This window comes from Engystomops pustulosus, chromosome 8 (genome assembly GCF_040894005.1).
Source record: "Engystomops pustulosus chromosome 8, aEngPut4.maternal, whole genome shotgun sequence".
Classification (NCBI taxonomy): Eukaryota; Metazoa; Chordata; class Amphibia; order Anura; family Leptodactylidae; genus Engystomops; species Engystomops pustulosus.
The window spans coordinates 90271234-90297670 of record NC_092418.1 but is presented as its reverse complement, the minus strand read 5'-3'; the positions used below and the strand labels follow the sequence as shown (position 1 = coordinate 90297670).

General features: G+C 42.3%; 2 protein-coding genes across 4 annotated transcripts in view; one reads left to right on the top strand and one right to left on the bottom strand.

Moving 5' to 3' along the window:
• The first annotated feature begins 3626 nt into the window (after positions 1-3626).
• On the top strand, positions 3627-14649 carry CDCA7 (cell division cycle associated 7). Its single transcript, XM_072121701.1, has 10 exons — positions 3627-3774; positions 7922-8047; positions 8469-8567; positions 9784-10041; positions 11038-11112; positions 11271-11462; positions 11923-12063; positions 12754-12903; positions 13083-13219; positions 13314-14649. The coding sequence occupies exons 1-10, from the start codon at positions 3754-3756 to the stop codon at positions 13342-13344; spliced, it is 1230 nt and encodes a 409-aa protein (XP_071977802.1). The 5' UTR covers positions 3627-3753; the 3' UTR covers positions 13345-14649.
• A 1391-nt stretch (positions 14650-16040) lies between these two features.
• The window catches only part of LOC140075597 (dynein axonemal heavy chain 11-like), a 222770-nt gene continuing 212373 nt past the window's right edge, over positions 16041-26437 (bottom strand). For all 3 annotated transcript variants that reach the window (XM_072121698.1, XM_072121699.1, XM_072121700.1), the window contains 3 exons: positions 23675-23787; positions 19541-19681; positions 16041-16292 (listed from right to left, as the gene is read on the bottom strand). In XM_072121698.1, the coding sequence (XP_071977799.1) occupies positions 16045-16292; positions 19541-19681; positions 23675-23787 (502 nt within the window). In that variant the 3' untranslated portion in view covers positions 16041-16044. The remainder of the gene's footprint in view (positions 16293-19540; positions 19682-23674; positions 23788-26437) is intronic.

The following is a 26437-nucleotide window of genomic DNA, read 5'->3' as shown; positions in this document are numbered from 1 at the left end:
CAACCATGCCACGTTCAAAGGCACTCAAATCACCTTTCTTCCCCATACTGATGCTCGGTTTGAACTGCAGGAGATTGTCTTAACCATGTCTACATGGCTAAATGCACTGAGTTGCCTCCATGTGATTGGCTGATTAGAAATTAACTGTTAACGAGCAGTTGGACAGGTGTACCTAATAAAGTGGCCGGTGAGTGTACATACACTTAGGTAATTGTGCCACAGCTCCTGGTGGGAAGGACTTAAGCCCCGCCCTCTGGCGCGAAAGTTTCCCGCTCCATCTCAGCGCAGGAAGTGAACCGCTGACCGCCTCATGGAGTGAAGACGCAGCCACCATCAGAGCGAGGCAGAAGCCTTTACCTCTCATTGAGGAACCGGAGTTCTCCGAGGCCTTTGAGACTCTAATCATCGTGGCAGCGCATCCCATCTGGAGGCCATTTGCTGCGACCAGCTTCATCGAGGTATGACTCGGGCCTCCTTTGTGGACGCCTAACTCCGGACTGGGATAGAGCGTTGCTCTCTACCTGCACCGAATTCCTCCGCAGCCAGACTTCTCTGCACCAGGTCCAGAATGGCAGACCATTCCCAGCAGACATCTTCTCCGGCTGGGAATCTGATTCCACCCCTACGGAGGACCCTCTCCACTATCCACTATCGGTGTGCTCAGCGTCGGACTGGCCCACAGGTGTTTGCTGCTTGCGGCGCCCAATGCTTGCAGTGCGCCCGACTCCTGTGGATACCGGCGCCTGTGCACAAAACACCACCTGCTGGAGACCTGCCAGGCTGTCTCCAGGCCCCAAGAAAAGGCTAAGCCCGATGGGGGATGTTGCATCTGCTTGCTGTCTTTCTATAAAAAGTTTCTGGGGCACATTTATATTCCGTTCGGAGTATTCCATCTTTTTCCTGGTGCATATAAGTGCATTGGATTGCGACAAAATTTGAATGTTAAATCCCGCGCTCAGTCCAAATTAGTCGGATCGTCCGATGGCCCGCCACCCCCCTTCTGACCGAATCCCCTGCTAAATACTTTTCACAGCCGTACAAATCCCTGCAAAGGTCGGAAAATCCGACTAAAGTGCGCCCGCGGACCCTTAGTAAATAAGCCCCTCTATATTTACTTCCAGTGGATAGAAATCTGACCATGGTCAGGTGATGTCACACAGGTACACAAGCCGTTAGTATCACACGGCTTTGCACCTGCGTGTCCATCACATCACCATGTACATATTCCTGTCCACCAAGAGTAATATAGAAGCTTTCTATAGCAGAGCAGCAAGCAGAGATCTACAAAACAATGATGAATTGATACAGAAAGTATATTGGAAAATTAAATAACTTTTCCTTACATAAATCATATCAATTATTTGCTGAAAATGGACCACTCCTTTAATGAGAATGTGTTGCTGTCCCGTTAGTTATGTTTGGGGTCTTCTCTGTGATGGTAAACACGATAAAGGAGCTGCAGTGCTGAACTTTGTATCCTTTAGGCCTGTTCAGATTTTTTTAATACGATACAGGTTTAAAATAAAACAATGGGCTCAGATGTTAGGTTGCCATCATCAACATAGGCTGCCATGCATCACCCCCTCAATAATATATAGTCCTCATATCATGTCATCTAATGTTATGGTATTTTTAACAAAAGTGGCAGAAAAGATTTTAGATTCATTAATGGTTGGTCCCCAAAAATGAGGACTTGTTTTTACGTGTGGCCAAAAGGCAAAATAGTGCCGACACTGTGGTATTGATAATGAACTTGAGCGGTGCCAACATGCCGGGATTAAGGGAAATCTACTGTCAAAATCCAGCATGATAAACCAAGGAACACTTACTCATATATACCCAGATACAACCAGCCATCTCTGTCCAGCTGGAGTTTGCTGCTGTTGTGGCCGTTGCCCAGTTCCAATAAAGGACTGTAAATTGAATGATTTACCAACGTTGCCTTTGAGTGATCCCTGTGCCAGGCTGTCTACCACCAAGGGCGCCCCATCCTCCATCCACACATCAGGGTTGCCCTAGGGCAGGGGTGGCGAATCTATGGCACGGGTGTCAGAGGCGGCACTCTGAGCCCTTTCTGTGGGCACCCAGGTCATCACCCCAAAATGAAGTTCACCAGACAGAACTCACAGAATTTGCCTGCAGAATCTTCCTACAATGATAGATGAATTTGCCCTCCTCCTTTCAACTGGGTTGGTGTCCTTGGGAGACTGAAGGATTGAAAGTTGTCAAAGAACAAGGAGAAATAAATTACTGCTTAAATTGCTGCGCTGGCACTTTGCAGTAAATAAGTGGCTTTTGGTTGAAATTTGGGCACTCAGGCTCTAAAAGGTTCGCCATCACTGCCCTAGGGAGAAACCTACACTTTCAGCCTCTCTACTTTCTTGCACATACTACCTGATGGAGACATGCCAGGCTGTAGACAAGGCCTCCGTTCCCTAATACTGCGCACCATGCCCATCAAAGAGTGCTAGGTACCCACTCGGGTACCTAGGGCTCTGGCTCCTCCAAGCTACAAGAAAGGCACGCTGATGTCACGGTGCTTGGTATGAGGGCTGTCTCCAGCAAGTGATGTGTGCAAGAAATATGGAGGAAGAGGCTGATGTACTTGTTTCTCAACCCCTGAGTGTCTGTAAGATAGGTCCCTGGGTAATGTATGGGGAAGCCGGTGGTGGTAAATAGCAGCGCCCCTCTCCACAGTGATATATATGGGGCACGGCGCTGTATTCCAGCGTAAGATAGGACATGCCCTATCTTTCTCCCGGCTACAGGACGGTATGGTGGCGCTCCCGCACGGCGCTGTGTGCCCATTGCCGTCTATGGGGGGCGTAGATACGTCCCCCATACGGTCGTGTGAATATAGCCTTAGATGAATAAAACTCCAGCAGCTGATGCACTTTTTTTCATGGTCATTCCAAACTGCATTGTGTCAATACAGAACTAACTACAGCGAAGCCGTAGAGCCCCTCACTATAGTCACATTTTGCTATATATAGGGGACATCACTCATGTTCTGAGGGCACCTTCCCACGTGGTAGGGGAGGGGGGGGAGGTGGTTTGCCTGAAACACATATCCATTTTGGTCAAACCCCCTCCCACTTTCGTTTTGGATGCGAGAAAGGGTGATGCCACACATGGCGTTTTGAACCCGTTTTTGGTCCGTTTTTAAGCAGTCCGTCAAAAAACGCATGTTTTTGACCAGTTTCAATTAAGATAATTGGTAAAACCTGTCAAAAACGTATGCGTTTTTTAACGGACTGCTTAAATATGTACCAAAAACGGGTTCAAAACGCTGTGTATGGCATCATCCAAAAACGCCACGTGGGAAGTCGCCCTGAGGGAGTGTGGTGATGGATTAGTGCAAACACATCTCTTCAGATTCAGAAAACCTTTAATTTTACCACTGAAGTAAATTTTTATGACAACACGTATCCTGAGGAGAGGAGGCCGCCCGGGAACCTGCTTCCTCTTCACTTAATGGGAAAAAAAAAAAAAAACAACCATAAATCTGCGCTTGGCGCCAGAGTTGACTCCCGCGTGACCCCGCAGGATGAGGGCGTCCACGCCCCCTTTTGATGCTCCACGTAGTCAGCCACGCCTCTTCATGTTGTGGTTCTATGAATCAAAGACCACACCCCCATTCCCCGCCCACCCATACAAACTTTTCGCGCGGAAACTTTCGCGGGAAATCGTAGTTCAGCGTGGTGTACAGGTGTGCGCACATCAGCTCCGCTCCTGCTCATCAGCACCATCGCCATGGATCCTTTCAAGCTGCAGGTGAGTGCGGGAGGGACCACACGTGTCTGGTGTGATTATGACTCCCTTGGAGTGTGCAGCGACCGCACTAATACCGGATGCAGAGCAGCTGCTTTATGTCCGTCGTGTTAGTGTTGCGTGTATCTTTACAACGAACGGCGGTAGTGGATATCAGCATCGAGGCGTTTTGTTGTCGAGAATCGCACGTTGTGAATGCGGTGCTGGGTATTGGGCGCAGCACGCGGCGGTCCTCGGGTCCGGCGGGGAAAGGGTGCGTGGTCACGTGACGCGGCGAAAGCCCGCGAAATGCAGAGTGCAGTCGAGCTACTACTGACTGACTGAGCTCTGCTGTGCACCACCACTGTGATACTACCCAGTGTTCTCGGGCTGTGTTCACACTTCCTCACCTAGCATCAAAGAAATGTCATTATGCTGACCCCATAGTATAATCTAAATATACCTCATTATAACCATCTATTTGTGTGCAATATTAAAAAAAAGTGCTAGTGTCCCTTTAAAAAAAACAAAAAAAACAACATTGTGCATGAATTCATTTCTTCCAATGGTGACCTTTAAGGCTGTGCTTGAATTTCATTTAATACATTTAGATCATTTTGTGTAGGCCAGTTAATCAAATCCTAGTAAAGAAATAAAGTTCCTGTGCAACAGAGAGGAGTTACCCCTGTACAAAGATGCTTTTAGACCTAATTACTTGCGTAATTACCAGTTGTTAGGCGTTGTTTACCAGTTTGGTCAGAAAAATCGGCACTACTGGCTTTTTTTTTTCCTGGGTCAATTTCTTATAGTTTTTAACATTAAATGTTGTGACGCCTCACTGTGTAATTTTGACTATGATCTTTTCATGGCCGCCGCTCTGAGTGCTGTCCGTTTTTATTTCTTCACAGCATCATTGACCCTATTGGACAAAGGGGGTCTGTGAAAATGGTTTAGGCGGCACATGCATGTCAGTTAAAAAAACGCATTCATTTTTGGAAAATGCATCGGTTTTTGACCGGTTTTATCAATAGTCTTAATTAAAATGGGTCAAAAACGGATGCGTTTTTTTAATGGACTCCTTAAAACGGCCCAAAAAACAGGTTCAAAACGCTGCGTGTGCCGCCGGCCTTCAGGGCGCGTTCACACGTTGCGTTTTGACCTGCGTTTTCATTGCGTTTGAAACGCATATACAACAGCTGAGGAGAGGTGATTTGCCTAATTTCATCACTGTTAACGCATGCGTTAACAAAACGCATCGTAAACGCGATGTTAACGCATGCGTTAACAAAGCGTTAACGCATGCGTTTTGTTAACGCATGCGTTAACATTGCGTTTACAAACGTAAACGGTAATGTAATTAGGCAAATTACCTCACATCAGCTGTTGTATATGCGTTCCAAACGCAATGAAAACGCAACCAAAACGCAACGTGTGAACGCGCCCTCAGTGTGCATTACATATAGGGCAGCTGTGTGCTGTCTGGTCTAAAAACGGATGATGCACAGGCGTTTTTCACACTGCATCTGCCATGAGGATTATTGATTATTGAACTCGCTAAGACCACGTTTCACAGACAGAAATCAGGAACAGTTTGCTAAAGAAAATAAAAGTTTTCTACAATGTTTTAGCCCAGTGTGGATGAATTCTCCACCTGTATATGACTTTCTCCTGACCAGGCGTATCACAGGGGCGCGTGTTTTCATGACCTATTTGGGGTTTACCTCAAGGAATTCCTTTTATCGTCTACTGATGGATTATTATGTATAAATGGCAGGAATATGATGCCTACAGGCACAGGATGTTGGCCAATATCTCCTTGAGTGAGAGCTTTGTCGTCTGTACATGTTTTATTAATAATGGCGCTGTCCCGTCGTGACTGATAGTCTGAACACTGTCAGGACTTGTCTGTAAGGACTTGTCTCTCCGCGTCTGCACAAGCATCGAGCCAGCGAATCCCATGTATGTACAGTAGTCGTGCATCCCAGAGCCTGGCGGCAGACCTATCGTGCCCTGCACCCTATAGCGCACCCATCTTTAGACGGTGTAATAATCGTTCTACTTCGTTAAACTTCTTCTAAAAGAAAGAAAATATAATTATCCGGCAAGTTTACACTAACAACAATACTTGGTACAGGAATCTATTACAGCCTATAAAAATGAACCAGAATACCATAGATTGTGCTGCAGAAGATTTATATGTGCACATGTTCTATGAGAGGACATGGCATTGTGTGAAGAGCAGCAGCAGCAGCAGTGTGTGGTTATTCTATGCTAAACACTGTTATTGCAGCAGTAAGTTGTCTTAACACCTGCTTCCTGCGCCGGAGATTGCTGTTATCAGAGAGCCAGCTGCTATAGTCTAACACTATTGTGTTTAGTATTATTATTTCATTTCTAAAGGAGTTTGCCCACCATTCCAATGTGTCTCCTGTGCAGAGAATTAGGGAGGAAAATTGGTACAGAACTCTGGTTGGTCTGTGAATAGAGATGAGAGGTTCCAAACTTTAGGTCCGGCGTCTTCTGTATGGCAGCTCTGCCGCCCAGCCACTAACGTGTAAAGTTTACGTGGAGCTGTGGAACGGTGGAGATTCGGTCTCATCATATCTGAGTCATGGAGCGTGTAAATAATAATCTTTATTTATATAGCGCTATCATCATATTCTTCAGCGGTTTACAACTCAAGGGGGACATGTACAAATGAAATAATATGACATAAAGTACAAACAGTCATATGGAAGAACAAGAGGGGGGTGAAACAAGAGGTGTGTTGGATTGATCTCTCGGATCAGCCACATTCCAGAGGGCAGGCCTCCCAAGCATCATACTGATATAATACGAGCTGTTCCATGGTACGATGGTGCACGGGAGAGGAGGAAGGGGTTGAGTGCTGCTTGCCCCCGCAACTCTCCATAGACATTATGCACAGCGCCATGATACAGGGAAAGATATGACACGTATGCTGCACCGTACCGCTGTGTGTGCCCATTGTCGCCTATGGGGAACTTATGTACAACCGCAAGCCATACGTCCCCCCTACTAAAAAAAAACCCCTTACCGCGGCTTATACAAGAGTCGATAAAAAATAAATAAACTTACATACTCCCCCTCTGGCGCCACAATGGTCGGTGCGGCTCCTCTTCTGCCTTCTCTCTGCTGCATTAGCCAGCAGAGACGCGTCCATGCAATCCGCCGTCCGGCACACGCTATGTTGCGGCGGTGTCTCCGCTGATGATGTCATGCACCAGATTGCGCCCACGCGTCTCTGCCAGCTGTTACATCAGCGAGAAGAAAGAAGTGGAGCTGTGGGGACTGGATCATCGGGAACCGCACGAAGGTGACCATGTAAGTTTGGGTTTTTTTTATTTTTTTATTTTTATGTGCTTGGCAAACAGAGCTGACTGTATACTTAAGGGGTCTGGCTGTATACTGGGATGCTGTGACCAGTGCATTTCCCACCCTCGGCTTATACTCGAGTCAATATGTTTTCCCAGTTTTTGGTGGTAAAATTAGGGGTATTGGCTTATACTCAGGTCAGCTTATACTCGAGTATATACAATACCTCTGGCTTGTATTGTTTAGCAAAGGAGGATAACCTGCTGATAAAAATTGGCTTATCTACAATGGGTACCAAGGATGGGGCATATTTTTATCCTACATGTCTGATCCAACTTGTTTTTTTTTTTTTAAATCTGGCCTCGACTTCATTCCCTCTTCACTGCTCATTGATAATATACACTTGGTGTATTCAGTATATACTGGAGATTTATCAATCTGTCTATGCCAGACCACATTCTGACATTTTTTTTCCCCCCCAACTTCACTCGAAAGGGGCATGGCCATTGAAAAGTGGGCATCACCTAACCTGTCTGCTAGAATTTTCAGTCAGAAACTGTTCTTACTAATATTTAATTTTACGTAGGCTCCAAAGTCGTAAACCAATCCAGCATGATTTATATGGTGCAACACAAGATTGTACTCCGCACTGGTCTGTTCACTGACACTTTCATAAATCTCCTCCATTGTATTTGTAGTAAGCTCATCTCTGTTTTTATAATCCTAAAATGTAGGCAGTAAGGCCTTACAATGGAGTCTAATATCTGTGTCACATTCTGGACAATTATTTTGTGTTTCTTTATATTTTAAATAGAAATTCTACCTGTATCTTTTGCAGCGTACTGAACTTTCACATGCAAAGAATTTCCAGAAATTTCGGAATGTGAATTTGATTTCCATGGAGACCTCGTCATCCTCGGATGACAGTTGTGACAGTTTTGGCTCGGATAATTTTGCAAACACGGTAAGTATGTTAGAAGCATGCTCGGGAACTGTGCTTTCCATGCTGGAAATGCAGGTAATGTGTTGTGCTTGATTAGAACCTGCATGCTTCTGCTAGCATTTCTATAGAGCGCTTATGAATATACACCATCTCCTGTAATTTCATTTTACTTTTCGCTAGCGGGTCTGGGTAGTAATTGTTGGGAGTAGATTATCTACTTATTCTCGCCTTTGAAATGTCACCTGACCTAAGATGCTTGATGATTGCCATAACAGCTCTGAAATGGTTATTAAACCTCGGCCATTTTCTTAGTAACAAAAGCCATTCTTTTATAGTGCACTTGTAAATGGGATTTTTCGTTCTGAGCATTTTATGGAAAATTACTAAGCTAAAAGTGTATATATATTTTTCGCCTTTAATTTTTTTTTTCTCTTTCTGACAGAAAAACATATTTAGAAAAGGGACAAGCGAAGAACTGGCCAGAATATTCTCTCAGGATTCTGATGATGAATCATTTTGCGGGTTTTCGGAAAGTGACATGGTGAGTATTGTTTTAGTAGCAGAAATTATTTAATGTTTACTCAAATGCCACAAAATATAAAACTATGTACTGGGTCTGGGGCCAAGATGTTGGGTATTTTATATTAGGGCTTCAGGGCACGGTATAGAACTTCTAGTAAAATCCTGTAGATTTGCAAAATATTATTGCTGTGGATAAAATCAAAATCCATCATGGTAAATTGGGGACCATTACTCTTAGATCCAGACACCGTGACTCTGGTAATCTTCTTATATTTTTAATCCATGGTCTCCTTCCTTTTAAAATTGACTTTTATAATTATGCTAATGATTCTGGAGGCTTATGGGTGTGTTATCTGAGTCCTTTGCTGTGGCTCCCAGTTCCTGTGTTGCTCCAGTTGATGGGACCTGCTTCTTCGTGGCCTTGGGATGTCACTTACATGTCCAGGGGTCTTCTTCACTTCTGTGTTGTCGCATGTTCTGAGACGACCACTTGTACGATGTATTAGGTCTTGTGATCCCTATGTAAGTTCTGTTTGGGCACAGGTCTGAAGCTAAAAGGACCGGAGCATTGTGGCAGCCAGATTAGGGCCCAGCCCCCTTGGGGTTTTCCATATTCATAGAAAACCCCTTTTAAAAGGAGTTGTCCGCAAGTTGAAAAACATGGCTGTCGTCTTCCAAAAACCGTACCAAACCTAAGCATGGTTCGTTCCAGTATTGCAACTCCGCTGCATAGAGATGAATGGAGCTGTGCTGCAATACGGCTACAAACCATGGTCAGGGGTGGCTCTACTTTTTGAAGAAGGCATCCATGTTTTTAAACTGGATAACTTCTTTAAGGGGATCTGCACATGGGTGTAGATAATTCTTCCAAATGTACTGGTAAATATGAAAATCTAGAATCCCTAATACAAGCAGATCCTCCAAGGACTTCTCCTTTACCATAAAGAAAAGGGAGATGTTCTCCAAATCTGTAAAAGAAAAATTTACATATTGCAAATTTAAAAGGGGCTGTGCCAATAATAGGATAGGGAATAACAAGTGGTTTAAGTAGTCACCAAGCTGGAGAGCTGGTGTTCTGTTTTCACTAATGGGTGTCGAACTGCATGAACAATACTAGTGTGGATGACACAAGTCAATAACTGGCTGAAGTTTTTGTGAGTAACATGTTCGGGTATATACTGTATATGTGTGTGTGTTGTTAATAATTTTCTTACTTGCTTATTTTTTTCATAAAGAGAATTGTATCCGATTCTGAAGAAGAGAAGCCTAAAATGCCTAGAAGGTCCACCAGAGGTCAAGCTAAAAAGAACATGCCGCTAAAAGTGGCTCTGAAGTTTCCTCCAAAAAGGAGTTTGAGAGCAAGTCCACCAAAGAAGAAAGAACAGACACAGCCAAAGAAAGAAGAAAAGGAAGATTCTGGGGAGTCAGACAATGAGAGCGGACCCAACTTTTTAGAGAAACGTGCCTTGAACATCAAGCAGAACAAAGAAATGGTATGTGAGGCTCCCGTGTATGAGAAATACCTTACCTATTAGTAACTGAGGATTTTTCCTGTTACATCTGAATCAACAATACTCCTGCTCCTTTTTTGTCTGCTTCTGTTTTTGGGTTATTGCTGTCCGGAGGCTATTTAGCCAATTTAAAGTTGCACAATATTCCAATGTACTTTCTACATCAATTCCTCATGGTTTTCTAGATCTCTTCTTGTCGTCATTTAACAGGAAGCTTCATTGTTTACTTCCTGTGGATAGAAATCTGTCCCAGGTCATGTGATGTCACACAGTTGCACTTTATATTACCAAAAGTAATCGGAGCTGTGTGTTATAATGAGCCCTGCATCTGTGTGACATTACATAACCGGGGATATACCAAGCCATGCACCTGTGACATCACATGACTTTCAGGATTTTTAAGCATAGGAAGTAAACAATGAAGCTTCCTCAAGCAGAGATCTAGAGGAATTCAGTGAGGTATTCATATAAAAGGTTTTTTTTGTATAATTTTTCTATATGCAAAAATTAATTATTAGCTAAAAGTAGACAACCAACATTTAATTTTAAGGTTGACTTGAAAGCTAACTTTTAACGATCACTGCATCATTTCAGGCTCTCATCCGCAGAGTCTCCTATTTAGATTTGAAGAAAATGGTGAAACACCCAACCCCCCCCCCCCCCCCCCCCACATTGATGCATGTGGCTGTGCACTCTGTTATAAAAAGTGTGAACATAATGCACTATACAAAAAAATAAAGTTAAGAAGGACAGTCCCTTCTGAGACATGTATGACATGTCCTTGGCATGTCCCAATTGTCTGATGTGTGTCCCACCAAGGAAGTGGCCGTGCAAGTGCATCGCTCTCCATTTCCTAGGCCTATGTGGCCACCTGAGCAAAGGCATTGATTTCCTTTAGAATGTTTTTGAAATTACAATAGACACTGCAATATGTCTTTTTCTTTTACATTAATATGATATCTTTATCATATGTTTCAGCTTGCAAAGTTGATGGCGGAGCTCAAAAACATTCCTGATTTCCTATCCAGGCCGAGTCCATTCTCTCCTGCCATGGTAAGTTGCTCTTCTCTAAATTGGGCTGTCACAATGCATTGTCTTGTAATGGGGGTTGGAGTAGTGGAAGAAGGGTCTCATCGCCTTAGTACGATTAGTAACATAAGGCATTTAGTGTTGTGACGAAATCATCATTTTAAAATGTTTTTTTTTGTTAGAAAATAAATCGCACACCCCGAACACCACGTACTCCTGGTCTAGCAAGAAGGAATCCGGAAAGGAGCTCTCGCCCTCATACCAGATCCAGATCCCTCATTGATGGTCCACCCAGTCCCACCCCAGATAACGATGATGCAGAAGATGACCACTACTATTTGATGAGAAAGAGAAAGATGGATGATGAGTATGATGTAAGTTTATCTTTCGTTAAGAGTGTTCACGTGTATCAGTTTTTGGTTTTTTTTCCCCCCTCAAATCAGCATTTTTGCATCCCCTATACCTTCATTAATGCTGATGGATTTAAGGATAAAAAAAACGATGGCAAATGGTCTGAGAATGGACTTATAGCATGATAGTTGACTCAGTAATTACTGTTATCTGATGGGGTTTACATGAGGGTATGAAAAAACCCACACTCTGCTTCGGTTCCCATGACTTTCTGGTACTTTGGAGGTGGGGGGCATGTGACTTGGTTTCTCCAATAAGTGACCTCCTTGGACAAGAGTGCATCACAGGAAGTGAAGTATCCTTAAAAACGGAAGTGACCTCCTACGTCCAAGGAGAGTGTTCAATGGTTGAATTTTCTAAGCTTTGCTGTTCATTAGCTTAATATGTTATGATACAGTTTTATAATGTTACATTCCCTTACAGGACGAAAGTTATGTGCCCAGATACCGTCGGCAGAGTTCCCTAACCATACCCCATATTGTACGACCTGTGGAGGACATAACACAGGAGGAGCTGAGCGCCATCTGTGTCAACGCTCGAGAAAAGGTCTACAACAGAGCAACGGTGAGTATTACCTTTATATATAACATGTGTATGTAAATCACTATAGTTAAAATCCAGTGTAACATTGTCTTATCTAGTGCAATATGTTGTACTAAAATGTACATATCGAAGTACAGTTTCGAATCATCATTAGTGAGAAATAGACTTTAATTTGTGTATGTGGCCTTTATCATGTAACTTTTAGAGGGGTTGTCCATTTTCAACAAATAATTGATATTTGACAATTTTTCAATACACTTTATTAATTTCTCACGTTTTTAAGATTTCTGCTTGCTGTCATTCTGTAGCTAGGTTCTCTGTTTACTTCCAGTGGATAGAAATGTGCCCTTGGTCATATGATGACCAGATGGGTGCACGAGACATTACTATCATTAGACTTTGCACTGGCTGTCCATCACTTTACTATGGGCACATTTCTATCCACAGGAAGTAACCATAGAAGCTTTCTATAGATGGACAGTAAGCAGAGATCCAAAAAACTAAGAAATTGATACAGAAAGTTTATTGTAAAATTGTATAACTTTCCCTTACACAAACCATATCAATTGTTTGCTGAAAGTGGACAATCCCTTTAAGCTTTGCACACAGCTAGCCAAAGAATTCACATTTCCATAACTTATACATGTGCAAGAAGTGAAGCTCAGCGTTTTATTGTTTGAATGAATTTTTACTTTGATTTTTGCTGCTCAGGGTTCAACCTGTCATCAGTGTCGCCAAAAGACTACAGACACCAAAACCAATTGCAGGAATCCTGACTGTATGGGTGTGAGAGGCCAATTCTGTGGTCCTTGCCTAAAGAATCGTTATGGAGAGGAAGTGAAGACTGCATTGTTAGATCCAGTAAGTCTAGATTTTGTTTTTGCTTGTTACTTTCTAGTATTTTTATGACTGCGATATCGGGTTTTTATGGTGGACATCTAAGATGCTGCTTCTGATGCGACTCCTTTCTATGGCAGAGATAAGGGGTTAAGATAATACATGTTGACTAGGTTAACTTAACATTGTTACCTCTCTTTTAGGAGTGGAGGTGTCCACCCTGCAGAGGGATCTGCAACTGCAGTTTCTGTAGGCAGCGCGATGGCAGATGTGCCACAGGTGTCTTGGTCTACCTGGCCAAGTACCATGGATATGACAACGTACATGCATATCTGAACAGGTACGGTTTCTTTTTATTCATTGCAATTTTTTCAAAAGGTTGTCTTATTGCACTTTATGGGACAATAATTAAACATTTTATTTTATTTTTGCAGTCTGAAGCGGGAATTGGAAATGGATGACTGAACATATTTTCTACCGTGTCGCTGCTTTGAACAAGACTCCACTTTATTGCAAAGCAAGTGGAGATGGGACCATGTTGGTCTGAATAAAAAAAAAAAAGGGAAAAAAAATAAATTTAATTGTTCGGTTATACTGAAACGGTATTTGGGGAAAAATGCAGTGTTTTTGTTTGAACACAACATAAAAACTTCCTGAAGCTGAAAAATTTAAATGCAGGAAAATATTTCAAAAGTTAGAAAAACTGACTTGTTTTGTGCACCTTGTTTCATGTTTTTGTTACTTTGGTATAATGTGAAGATGCTGAGAAGTTACAAAAGTAAACCTTTAGTTTGTCTAAACTGTTCAAGAGGGGGGGGGGGGGGGAAGCTGTCCTTGTTGCTTATAGTAACCTACTACAGCCCAGATAACATTAGTTGTTGGGTTACTATGGACAGTCTTGATGGCTTTGATAACGAAGGCCAATTGTGTATTGTAAAAAGTGTTTTATAATTGTACATAGACTAAAGTTTTTGCTTTTATAGATATGCAACCTATATATGTTTTGCTATAAGAATAACTTCTATCCTGCATGGTAGGACAATGTTTTAAGAAGCGTTTTATAGGTTTCATATTGAGCTTAATATTACCTATAGATAACAGAATTAGAAATAGTAGGAGCCGTTATCCTACACATAGCATATTAAGCTGTTTTGGATCCAGCACCAGCCTTGGGTCTGTCTGATTCACAGATCGACGATGGTGCCCAGGATGCAAGGAGTTCCAGCAACACCGCAGCAGGAAAGCAGGGTCTCCTTGCATCCTATGCAAGAATGATGCTTACAGTGCCATCCTCTGTATTGTGGCCAGTCTGCAAAATCTGTGTCCCCTGTTCTATAATTCATGTAATTGAAGGTTTGATTTAAACATGCATCTGTAAGAAACTCACTTGCTACTGATTATAAATCTTGTGCCCCTTTTACCGCCCACATTACAGAAGAGGTGTCTTTTGATATGTCTCCACCAATCCGGAGCACCAAAATCTATGCTTACAGATTAAGTGAAAAGGTGACTTTGTACACTTTAGCTCCTGTTGTGAAACATCCGTCCACCCAAAAAATAACATTTGAGTGGTGGGTAGCTTGAAGCGAAAACATAGATTTCCAATGAGGCTGCATTCACGCCTAGTGTTAATATTGTATTATATTGTGTCTGCTGAAAAGCAGTGTGGGGGTTATAAGGAGGCTCCTTGCAATAGATCTACGTGTGTCTTTGGAGCTCATCAGATTGATTTAAGTGGCATTGGCCCTTTAAAATATCTCGCTGGGATTTTTTTTAAAAAATTCATAGCACCATATATCGGGGTGGGTTGTTGAGAAACCTTGCAAATTTTTTTTCTTTGAGAGTTTAATTTTTTTTTTTTACAAGCATTTTATTGGGTTTGTCAAAGAAATTTTAAAGGGGTTCAGCTCAAGATATATCAGGAGAGACACGAATAATTTTTTGTAATTATTTTTAAAAATCTCAAGTCATAAATCTGACTTTACAATGTTGAACTAGCAGTGGTTATATGTTTTAAGGGGTTTTCCAGTGACAAACAAGTAATTCCCTATCCACAGGATAAGGGCTAACTTGCTGATCAGAGGGGGTCTCAGGGGTAGGACCTCTACAGATCACAAAAAACGGGGGTTCATTGTATCGGCGTTATAGCTGTTTCATTCATCTCTATGGCCCTGATGGAGATTGCTGAGTACAACGCTCGGCTTTGTCATTACCATAGAGATGAATGGAGCAGCTGGCTAATGGATAGGGGCTAACTTGCATATTACTGGAGGACCCCCTTTAAGCCACCAAGTGGCAGGAAAAGGCCCTAGTGGGGTTTTTTTTTTGCCACTTTTTCACGCCAAAAAGTCAATGATAAATGATCCCCCGATGTGTGGATGCAGCCTTAAATAACAATTTTATCAGATATTCCACAAAACCACTGATGTAAACACAGCCCAATCTGTATTTTTAGCCCCAAATTGAAATTTGTATTGAGGTATTTTTGGATTGAAACTGGACAAGTTAAAACTGATTGTAATATTCTAGTTTTTCCTCCTCTCTGTATATGCCGGGTTATAACACTGTATTTGTTTTCTACCAGTTCATGTTTAAATAAACGTATTTTACATACGTGTTTCAGTCCATGCGCCTTTCATTGTGCGTCAATCTACACGAACACAAGACAGAACTTTTTTGTTTTACCACATGGAAAATAAAAAGTGACTGCGGAGAGAAGTCCTTCCTCCCTCCCAGGAGCGCTCATGGTAGGGGCTCTGTGCATACTGTTTTCTAAGGGTTTTGTTCATAATCTATTTTCAGAATACATAATTAAAATGGAGACAGCTGGCTATGATTTTGATGCAGGATGATATATAAAAGGCATATAATATTCAAGTTGTTTAGATAATCACTGTTCCTGCAGCGACTGAATCGTAGCCGGGGGTTGTTTATGTCTGTGATTAAATTTTTATAGTCCTTTTTAACAGCTGCATAGAGCGTGTATTATATGAGGAGACTGACAATTGTATAGCTCGCAGCTGAACTTTCTCCATTTATAATACAAAAATTATCTCTGCCCACAAAGTGGTCAAAATGTGCGCACCTTGCTGAAAATGCAAGATCACCTCCCATCCCCCACCCCCTGATCACAGAAAATTGTATGTTTGTTTTATTCTCATTTTATTACACACTCAGCAATAAAGCCACGCCAGCAAGAATCCACTTTGAAGGTCTCTCCTTGGTCTTCAAGTGGAAGGCCCAAACATAGGTTGATCCTCTTATTTTTGTCTTGTATACGGGACACTCGTACATGTTCCTTGTGTCTTGTCGGTCATTGGGAATAGCTCTCACAAATATTACAGGCATCATGGGATTGGGAGCTTTTAGACGTGCTTCAACAATGTGCCCTCCCTGGACATCCCACTGGGCCCCTGCAATAAAAAAATAATAATTACTTTCTTCTATAAAGATTAGTATAATACACAATTGAAAACTAATGCTCTGTGCACTCTGTTATAGGTATCAAATCTTTAGTTTATCCGTTCAAAGGTTAACATTAGTTACTTTTAGGGTACAGTCACACGTTTGGGCTTTGACTTCATTTTGAAACTGAATGAAAGGCCCCAGGGATGTACAACAGCCTATCGAATTTGCATTTTTATGCAAACATATGCGATCAGCAACCAGCCGCTGGTGTATTGTTTTGTCTAATACCAGTATTTCTGCAAACACCAAGGGGGGAAGGGGAAGCTTGAACTGAATTGTTGGGGCTTATTTACTGGCGGAGTGCATTTCCGTCGAACTTTCCAACATTTTCGGGATTCGCGGCACTGTAATAGGGATTTAGCAGGGGATTGTGTTTCACGTGATTGTATTTTGTATCGCGGCACAGTGCATTATCGTCGGACAATGCACTTCAGGGAACGCGTCGGGGACGGGTAAGTAAATGTGTCCCTTGGTACACATTCGGGTCCTTGAGTATGCGTTTTGTAAACGCAATGTTGACAACACTTATTAGGCAAATATTAGGCAACAGCTCTTCAGCTGTCTGAAAACGCATGTGATAAACGCAAACAAAACCCAGTCTCATGATCCACACCTATTATGCCTTTGGCTTTGAAAACTGCATCTGAAAAACTGAACGTCTGGATGCACCCTAAGGGCGCATTGCATTTTTTGATACGTTTTTGACTCATTCCAAAGGCTTCAACTTTGATCACAATTTTGAAGTAACATTGCGTTTCCATTGCATTGGCTAAACACAATGGGGGACATTTACTTACAGTGTCAGTGTCTGCATTGGCTTTGTTACCGACCTGCTCTCGGTAAGAAGACACACATTTAATATTGTAGAGCTGTGCAGAGACATTTCTGGCGCCGAGACTATTTTCTGTCCCTGGGACAAAATCTGTCCCGAGCACCAGAAATGTGTCCAACAGTCCCTGCTAGACCAGTTTTCTTTTGGTCTACTTTCCGTCAGTTTACACCGCCCAAAAAGGGCTGCGACACATAGTAATTGTGTCTGAGTTTCCACTCCGCCAAAGCCACGCCCCTTTTCGGAGAACAGTCGGAGCAGACGGAAAAAGTCATTTTTTCTGGCGCCGCCAGATAATAAATAGGTCTGAGAGCAGAACATGTGGTGAGAGCGCCACAAAACTGGCGGAAACACCATAGTAAATGTCCCCCAATGTTACTTCAACATGTGATCAAGGTTAAAGCCTTTGGAATGCTTCAAAAACGCATAAAAAAACGCAATGCATCGTGAATGTGCCCTCAGTCACTGGGTTAAACTTGGCTTGAAAAAAGGTTGAGAAGCTGCTGACCTGATGGTGACTAGACTGCGCTGCTGCATACAACGTTGCTAAAGAGGGTAAAATACCCGGACTGCTATTGTACTTTGGGTAGGGCCGCAGTCACACGTTCCGCTAGCGTTGCGTTCATAACTCGATGCTAGCCCACAGGGGACGGGGCTCCTGGGAAACGCAAAAGCGATCTGGCCAAGGCCCGCCTCCTGTGCGCTACCGTTATGAACGTAACGCTAGCGGAAGGTGTGGCCTAGGTCATGTCACCTCCACCAGCGCATAACTATTCTGAGGCTGTGATGTTACAACTATGTTTACATTATATATTGTGTTTTATATGAACAAAATGATAACATAGGAAGACGGCTGCTGTGTTTGAATTGTGTTTCAGAACGCCAGGTGTGAACACTGCCTGGGTATCTAAAAGAAGTTGTGCAAGATCAGCAACCATGTGGTGGAATTGAACCAAGTAAGCATAAGGGTGAAGACACACATGGCGTTTTTGGGCCGTTTTTACTAAGTGCGTTTTCAGATCGTTAAAAACGCATGCGTTAAAAAACGCATCAGTTTTTTAAAAACTTATGCGTTTTTGTCCGTTTTTCCGAAATTGCACAATGAAAAACATACAAAAACGCATGCGTTTTTAACGATCTGAAAACACACTTAGTAAAAACGGCCCAAAAACGCCAAGTGTGTCTTCACCCTAAGGCGGCCATGTGCACACATGGCGTCTTGAACCCGTTTTTGGGCCGTTTTTCAAGCAGTCCGTAAAAAAAAAAAAAAAACACCTGTCAAAAACATATGCGTTTTTTAACGGACTGCTTAAAAATGGGTTCAAAACGCCACGTGTGCCGACGTCTGTTCCAGACCTTGCAGAGCCAGTCTGTGTTTACTAGGCTGCAGCGCTGACATAAGGGCGCGGTCCCACGTTGCGTTTGCAAACGCAGACGCAGACCAAACCGCGCCCACCGGGCGTTCCGCGGTCCAATCGCATCGGCGTTTTCAATAGAAACATAGAGAAACGCCGATGCGATTGGACCGCGGACCGCCCGGTGGGCGCGGTTTGGTCTGCGTCTGCGTTTGCAAACGCAACGTGGGACCGCGCCCTAAAGCTGTCTACAATTGATGCTGCTGGAAATCGCCACCTCCCGTGTACACTGATGAGTCCAGTAATTGTCTGTAGCAATCAGGTGCTGTTTATTTTGCAAATCCAAGACAACCCCCCTTTAAATAACTCTAGAGCGTTTTACGTAGTTCTGTTCTTATTTCAGCTTTAGGGTGAAGACACACATGGCGTTTTTGGGCCGTTTTTACTAAGTGCGTTTTCAGATCGTTAAAAACGCATGCGTTTTTGTCCGTTTTTCATTGCGCAATTTCGGAAAACGGACAAAAACGCATGCGTTTTAAAAAAACGGATGCGTTTTTTAACACATGCGTTTTTAACGATCTGAAAACGCACTTAGTAAAAACGGCCCAAAAACGCCATGTGTGTCTTCACCCTTAGGGTGGTGGCGTTTTTAACCCGTTTATAGGCCGTTTTTAAGCAGTCCGTAAAGAAACGCATGCATTTTGAACCCGTTTTTCCCAATTATCTTAAGATAATGGATGCATTTTAAATACTTATTTACAACTGTAACATACAATGTAACAGTATGTAAATCCAAATCATATAGGGTAGCCCTTAAGGCTTATAAGCATAATTTTAAAAGTTGCTTTCAGAAGGAAGGAGGCCATGGGTGGTAATTATTAGAAAATTACCGCAGTCACGGTGCCTGGATCTACAAGTATGTGCCCCTGGTTTATCAGGCTTGACTTGTATGGAAGACTTCCTTTAAGAAGTGAAGTGATCCAAGTCTCCATAGTGTGTGCCCTCTCACCTTCCAGGTGCAGCCCATATATGTAGGCTCCTTCCCTCGCTGGCTGAGAAAATTCCTCCTTGTATTTCTTCATGACATCGATGGTGAGATGCATCTTATCCAGGGGCCATTCATTTTTCCGCGCTAAACTTTGCATGACAGCTGCAAGAATTGTTTTAGTTGTATAATATCATTCTGAAATTGTTTCTTTTTATAATCACGCGGCATCTGTAACCACCGAGCTAAACACCAGTTTGCAAGATGTGATATTCACATAAATGTATGTTTCATAGTTAGATAAATGGCATGAGTGAAATAAGCAGCATAGTGGCAAAAGAGCTTATTTTCCAGCAGGCATTCACATTTCACATATCATTATACAACCGGGATGTATTGATGACCGCTGAACCGTATTAACCGGTGGTAATTCTATTATAACGCATGTCAATGGGAAATCTTCATTACCATGTTAGTATTACAATACCTGCACCATTTAGCTTCTGACTATAGAATGAGTAGTTAAAGTTGGATCCTCACCTGTAATGATACTGATCTCAAAACCTGCAGGCTGCTTCTTATGCTGTAGTCTCCTGGGTGCTCTATTATAAAATATTATGGTATCTAAATCCATCATGATAAACCAGGGACACTTACTCGTAGATCCAGGTGACTGTGGTAATCTTATATTTGTTATCCATGGTCTCCTTCATTTTAAAACTTCATTTTCAACTTCAGAAGTGCTCAGGGGGTGTTACCAGAGCCCCTCTGTGCTGTAGCTTCACAGGCTGTTACACCGTCTACCGACTGCTCCATCAGCACTCCCCCTCTCTCTGCCTGATATAATCTCATGGCAGCAAAAAATTGGCACACAGTTGCAGGGGTGATGGTAATGTAACAGGGCTACAGCACAGAGGGGCACTGGTGACACCCCCAGAGCCCTTCTGACTCGTTAGCATAATTTAAAAGTTAATTTTTAAAGGAAGGAAGATTACCACAGTCCTAGTGCCTGGATCTATGAGTAAAGTGTCCCTGGTTTATCAGGCTTGATGGTAGGTTTATTGTCCACAAGCAAGTTCGATGCAAGAAACCCACTCTGTGTACCGTCAGGATTTTCCAGACAGAACCTCTTATCACTGGACTGAGCTCAGCAATTGAGTTCTGTCCATTAGTTCAAAGATCAGTCCAGAAAATCTTGCTTGTGGGTAACCAGGCTTAGCCAGAGGCACTATGTTAATATTCTTACTGTAGACATAAGGATGTAGTTGTATGGCCCCATAGCCAACTCAGATTATATCGTAACATAATGTGATAGTGGGTAAGAGCCGTTCGAGGTGGAATTAAAAAAAAAAAAAAAAGTACTACTTTCTAATTCTGCTATTTGAATAAATCCCAGGCTCACCCCCCAAAATCTAGTTCACATTGTTTATGATATTGAGATATATATATATATATATATATATATATATATATATATATATATATATTTATTTATTTTTTTTCTAAGAAATGTATCCAGGTCCCTCTTAAAAGGGGTGTCCAGAGGTTAAAAACTTGACTAATTTCTTGCAAAAGACCATGGCACGTGCTGGTATTGCAGCTCAGCTGTATAGAAGTGAATGGAGATTAGTTGTAATATCATGTACTATCCATGGTCAAGAGAGGAACTTTTTTTGGAGGAAAGCAGCCATGTTTTTCAAGTCTCGGACAACCCCTTTAAAGGACATCTGCCACCATTTTCTAAGTGGTAGACTGTCCCATATTGCACCCTCGTTACCCGCTGATGATGAGGGAGCCTCTTTTCGCTTCCTCCAGGGCCTCTGTTACATCTAGAAAATAAGCTTTTATAACTACTCAAATGAGCCGGAGGCGCTCAGGGTCCCATTTGTCGAGCGTCTCCTGGCTCCTCCGAAACCTAATTTATTCACTCCCCGCCTCATTATCATGCAACGCTCCCATCTACCATTGCGGCCAGACCTCATCCGACTGTCTGGAATTCTGGTGCAGCGTCGGATGGGACCCTGAGCGCCTCCGGCTCATTTGTTATAAAAGTAACAGAGGCCCCGGAGGAGGCGAAAAGAGTCTCCCTTGTCATCAGCAGGTAACAAGGGTGCGATATGGGACAGTCTACCACTGAGAAAACGATGGTTGATGTCCTTTAAGCTTATATGATAAGTTTGTAGGGACATTCCCCATTGACAAGGAGAATTGTAACCAAAGCTTTTCAGGAAGAATAACAAAGAATTGGATTTGTGCTCCAGAAATGTTATCCTATGGGGAATCATTTTAGTATTTAGTAAAATTATACATGACAGGTGGGGTTTTGGTTCTAATTTAAAACGCCTTTTTTTTTTAGCACTTTACATAGATAAATAGTGCAAGTGAAAATAATAACCTTTACAGTTTATGTTTTCACAGCAAAGTGTTATTTTCACTTTATTATTGTCCCTACTAACCTGCTTTTCAGTCTGAAATCTCTGCTGAATTCCGTCTTGCTAGCAATATTGTATGATGCAAGATTTTTTTTTAAATGCACTTGAGTTGAACATAGCTTGTGGTCAAATGTTGTTTACAGTTAAAGGGCATCTACCACCAGAATGAAGGACTGTATGCAAATGAGCCTGAGGGGCTCCAGGCTCCATAGCTGTTAATGGAGCCTGGAGCCCCTAAAGCTCATTTGCATACAATCCTTCCTCCTGGTGGTTTATGTCTTTGAAAGGAAACCTACCATTTGATTTAATGCAGTATGAGCCAAACATACCTTGAGAATGCTGTAATTACACTGATGCAGCAGCATCTTTTTGAATCCATGATCCAAGTGTCTTTGCTCAAAAAACAATTATAAAATTCATGACCTTGGCCGCACATAAACACATTATTGCGTATACACAGGAGCTGCCTGAACTGGATGACTGGGGGATAATGCACTGATTGATTACATCTGCCTGTCAGGCACAACACAGTGATTACTTCATTCTCTTGAGCAGTGCATACTTAATGTGAGTGGAGAAGCGTTGATCCCAGGCACAGAAGGGGCAGAGTCTCATTATCATAATTTTATAGCAGTATATTTGGCAAAACTACTCATTTTACGGATTAAACAAGATATGTTTCTGCATCAATGTAGCTACAGCTTTCTCAAGGTATGTTTAGTTCATAATGCATGAAATCAAATGGTAGATTTCCTTTTAATATACCACCAGGATGAAGGATTTTCATGAAATCAGAAGTTTTGATTGGAGCGTTTTCCAAGTGGAACATGTAAATGCAGCCTAAGAAACACATTGCTTATTTGCTTCTTCTGAGCAAGAGTTACTCCTTAAAGCTTAGTTTATTGGACCTTGGGTTATGTAAACTTGTCAACCCGTTTAATGAATAGAAGAGGTCTTGAGGTCACATCCTCTATGCCAGTGATGGCTAACCTATGGCACGGGTGCCAGAGGTGGCACTCTGAGCCCTGTCAGTGGGCACTCAGAATATTGCCTCAAAACAGAATTTACCAGACAGGAGATTAAGTGATCCTTCTGCAAGCCCAGGTAGCCCAGGACGTGACAAGTTTAGCGTTATTTTAAAGTGAGGCATCCGGGTCTGATCCTGTGTGAACAGGGTCGGATTATCAATGGAGCTACTGCTCTTGGTTGTCAAGGGAAGCTCCAATGTCAAACCAAATTTTCCCTTCTGTCAACGATATTGATTTCCTAAGTAACATTAAAAGTTGTGGTACAGCACGGAGCAAGAAGATTGCGATAAGTTACTGTCCGAATTGCTGCGTTGGCACTTTGCGATAAATAAGTGGGGATGTGTTGCAGTTTGGGCACTCGGTCTCTAAAAGGTTCGCCATCACTGCTCTATGCCATATATTCCTAGTCATGATGTAATCCATTGCATCATCTCAGCTGCCATATCCAATGGCCTAGATCACAATAAAATATGTATACATCGTTTGAGAAATATATTCTAAGACGGCAAACATGCATTCAGCTGGTATAAAGCGTGGAGAGAAATAATTGTTTATGGCGCACAGTTTAAGCTGTTCTGGTAATCATGTTGAAAAATACAATATTTATTCATTAGATCAAATTTAATGAGGCCTCCTGGCAGTAATTATAAAAATTACTGTAGCAGTAAATTACTAATGAGTTCTGACGTGCTCCCTACCTGTGAGGAAGGACTGGGGGTTGAAAAAACCTGATATCCAGACGACACTTGGGAGACAAAGATCTTGAGTCCAGGCATCAAGTTCACGACAGCGAAGGAGAAGATCACTGTACCTGGAGAGCGAGGAAAAGAGACCCTCAACAACAGCTGGAAACATGCAGGTTATACTGTACTTCAGCTCACTGGGAGATAAGAAAATAAGGAGAAAAAAAAACAACAAAAAATGTCTAAAAATACAATGTTTCAGCATCTCTGATACCTGAGGAATACCACGGACATACTGTCTAAATCTGCACCATTGTGTACATTCATGTAAATTGAAATTTTAATTCAAATAGAAATAATAATAATAAAGCTTTATTGATATAGCGCCATCATATTCTGTGCTGTACAGATTCTACACATAGAAATAAAAAAAAAATTAATTACAGATGCCTAAGAGTAAGAATGTGCTTAGTTGCCCATCGCAACCAATTACAGCTCAGCTTTCATCTTACCAGTGTTCATGAATATTTTAAAGGGAAGCTGCAGTTGGTTGCCATGGGCAACTAAGCACATTCTTACTCTTGACATGAAACAATAGTAATGAGGGCCCTGCTCGCAAGAGCTTACAGGATCCCTTTAACACCTGCAGTTATGGTGTTCAGCCACTACACATAGCATGGAGCCATTTCTGTGCTATGTTATGCTGGCCACAACAACTGCAGGGGGCAACAGGTTGTGCAAGTGATAAATTCCCTGCTGTTCCAGTTTAATGGAATTTTGTGATATTGGGGATACGGGTTTGTGGGAAAATTATTTAAATGAAGCAGAATTATGGCACATTTTCTGGTGCTAAATAAACTAACTGAGGTGCACAGTTAGTGTTGGACCGGCCCACCAGAGCACCAGAGGGTACTCTGGTGGGCCCAGGGTCGAACCTAATACTGTACCCCAGAGATACCGCAGAAGACAACCTAACCTAAAGCTAGTAGGATCTATTTACTGGGGGATGATGAAGGGTGGGCCCCAAATAATTTTTTTCTGGTGGGCCAAATGAATCCCTGTCCGACAGTGTGCACAATTAGGGTGCATTCACACACACGTATGCTCGCCCAGCCGTAGCCGTTGGCGCGCTGGAGAGGAGGAGGGATGTGCAGCAGGAAGAAGTGCGGCACGGCCATACACACAGGGTAAGATAGAGCATGCGCTATCTTTTCCCTGTTTGAGGTACGGTGCCCCACGTGTACCACTGCTAGATCACAACAGCTGTCTATGAGAACATAGAGTATATAATTCCCCACACCGGCCGTGGGAATGGGGCTTTAGTGTTATCATCTAGCATCAGACATGTTGATGAATCTGCTGCCGTATAATACAGTCTAATCTTCCCCCTGTATTACTTTAAAGTGACCGCACTCCAGCTTCAGATTGTATTGGTCCTTTGGTTTTTTAAGGTCACAGGACCTGCTTTATCCAATGAGTGGCCTCCCCCGACACAAGACATTACTTCCCGTTTACCTGTGGACTGATCTTCCAGTGTTTTCCTCTGGTCCAAGGAGACCATTCATTGGATGTAGCAGGTCCCTGAGCCCAAAAAACTATGGATAGGCACAAGAATATGATTGCTCTACATAAATATAGATTATTATTATTAAGTACTGATGTTTCGGGGCAATTTGGGAACTGAAGAAGGGTAAGTATGTGTTTTTTTAAATTAATCTTATACCCAACCCCTGGAGGTTTTCCATATTTATGGACAACACTGATGATAAATCCACTGTGTCCAGCTATGGACATGCAGATCATTGCTGCAGATCAGACCAGCAGGGCACAAGGGATTATACTGAGTCTTTGTTATTTTATTCCATTTTGTCCAATTTTTTCAGTCATAGAAAACCCCATTAAAAGAAAACAGGGAATGCATAAAAATAAATATAAAGGTATTACTGAAAATGAATGTATCCTAAACTGACAACTATGATACTCCAATTATTGCATGGCCAATGACAGCTAAATAACCAGTGCGACTACCAGAGATCTATTATGTTATGGGAACCTGACCTGTCGTATAAGAGAAAATGGCATCTAATCTTTAAAAATCAATGACTCATTATATATCGCCTGCTGATGACCTCCGAAGCAATGTCAGGGAAGGAGATCACTGGTTAATGGATTATAAATGTCACATCCATGCGTAAGGAAGACCTCGGGTAGTTCCAAGAAATAGATGGAGCTGGAGGAAATATGGTGTCAATGACTTAGCATTAGGACGGTTGCTTGTACATTCATAAAGCTTGGTGTTTAACGTCTCTAATTTTAGGGACACTGTCACCATGTTTTACCCCACTAAATGCACCCACTGGCAGATAATGAACTATCCTTTCCAGGATTTCCATGGTTCTGGAGTCATTTTAAAGATAAGATTCCCATTTTTCATAACATGTCATGATTGTGGTTCTTTTCGTCAAAGATACGGGTTGTTAAAGGAAACCTACCATGAGGGATACACTAATTGAGGTATTTCTGATGGTACATACCTTTCCATCTACTAAGCCCCATACTGCCTCAACCTAAACTTTTAGTTTCAACAAAACTTTATTGATCAACAAGCATAATGATACCTTTCAATAGGACAGGCAAAACATATGACCCTCGCAGGGGGAACAAATATAAAACAGCCAGCTAGGGTATCAACTGAGCAATAAAGTATAAGGGGAAGGGGGTAGGGTCGGGGCACAGAGGGGGGAAAGTGAAAAAACAACATTTTTTATGACAAGATTG

Coding starts and splice junctions, on each gene's coding strand:
- CDCA7 (XM_072121701.1), top strand. CDS start 3,754: ATGGATCCTTTCAAGCTGCAG. Junction 11,113..11,270: donor GTCCATTCTCTCCTGCCATG/GTAAGTTGCTCT, acceptor TTTTTTTGTTAG/AAAATAAATCGCACACCCCG. Junction 12,904..13,082: donor AGACTGCATTGTTAGATCCA/GTAAGTCTAGAT, acceptor CCTCTCTTTTAG/GAGTGGAGGTGTCCACCCTG.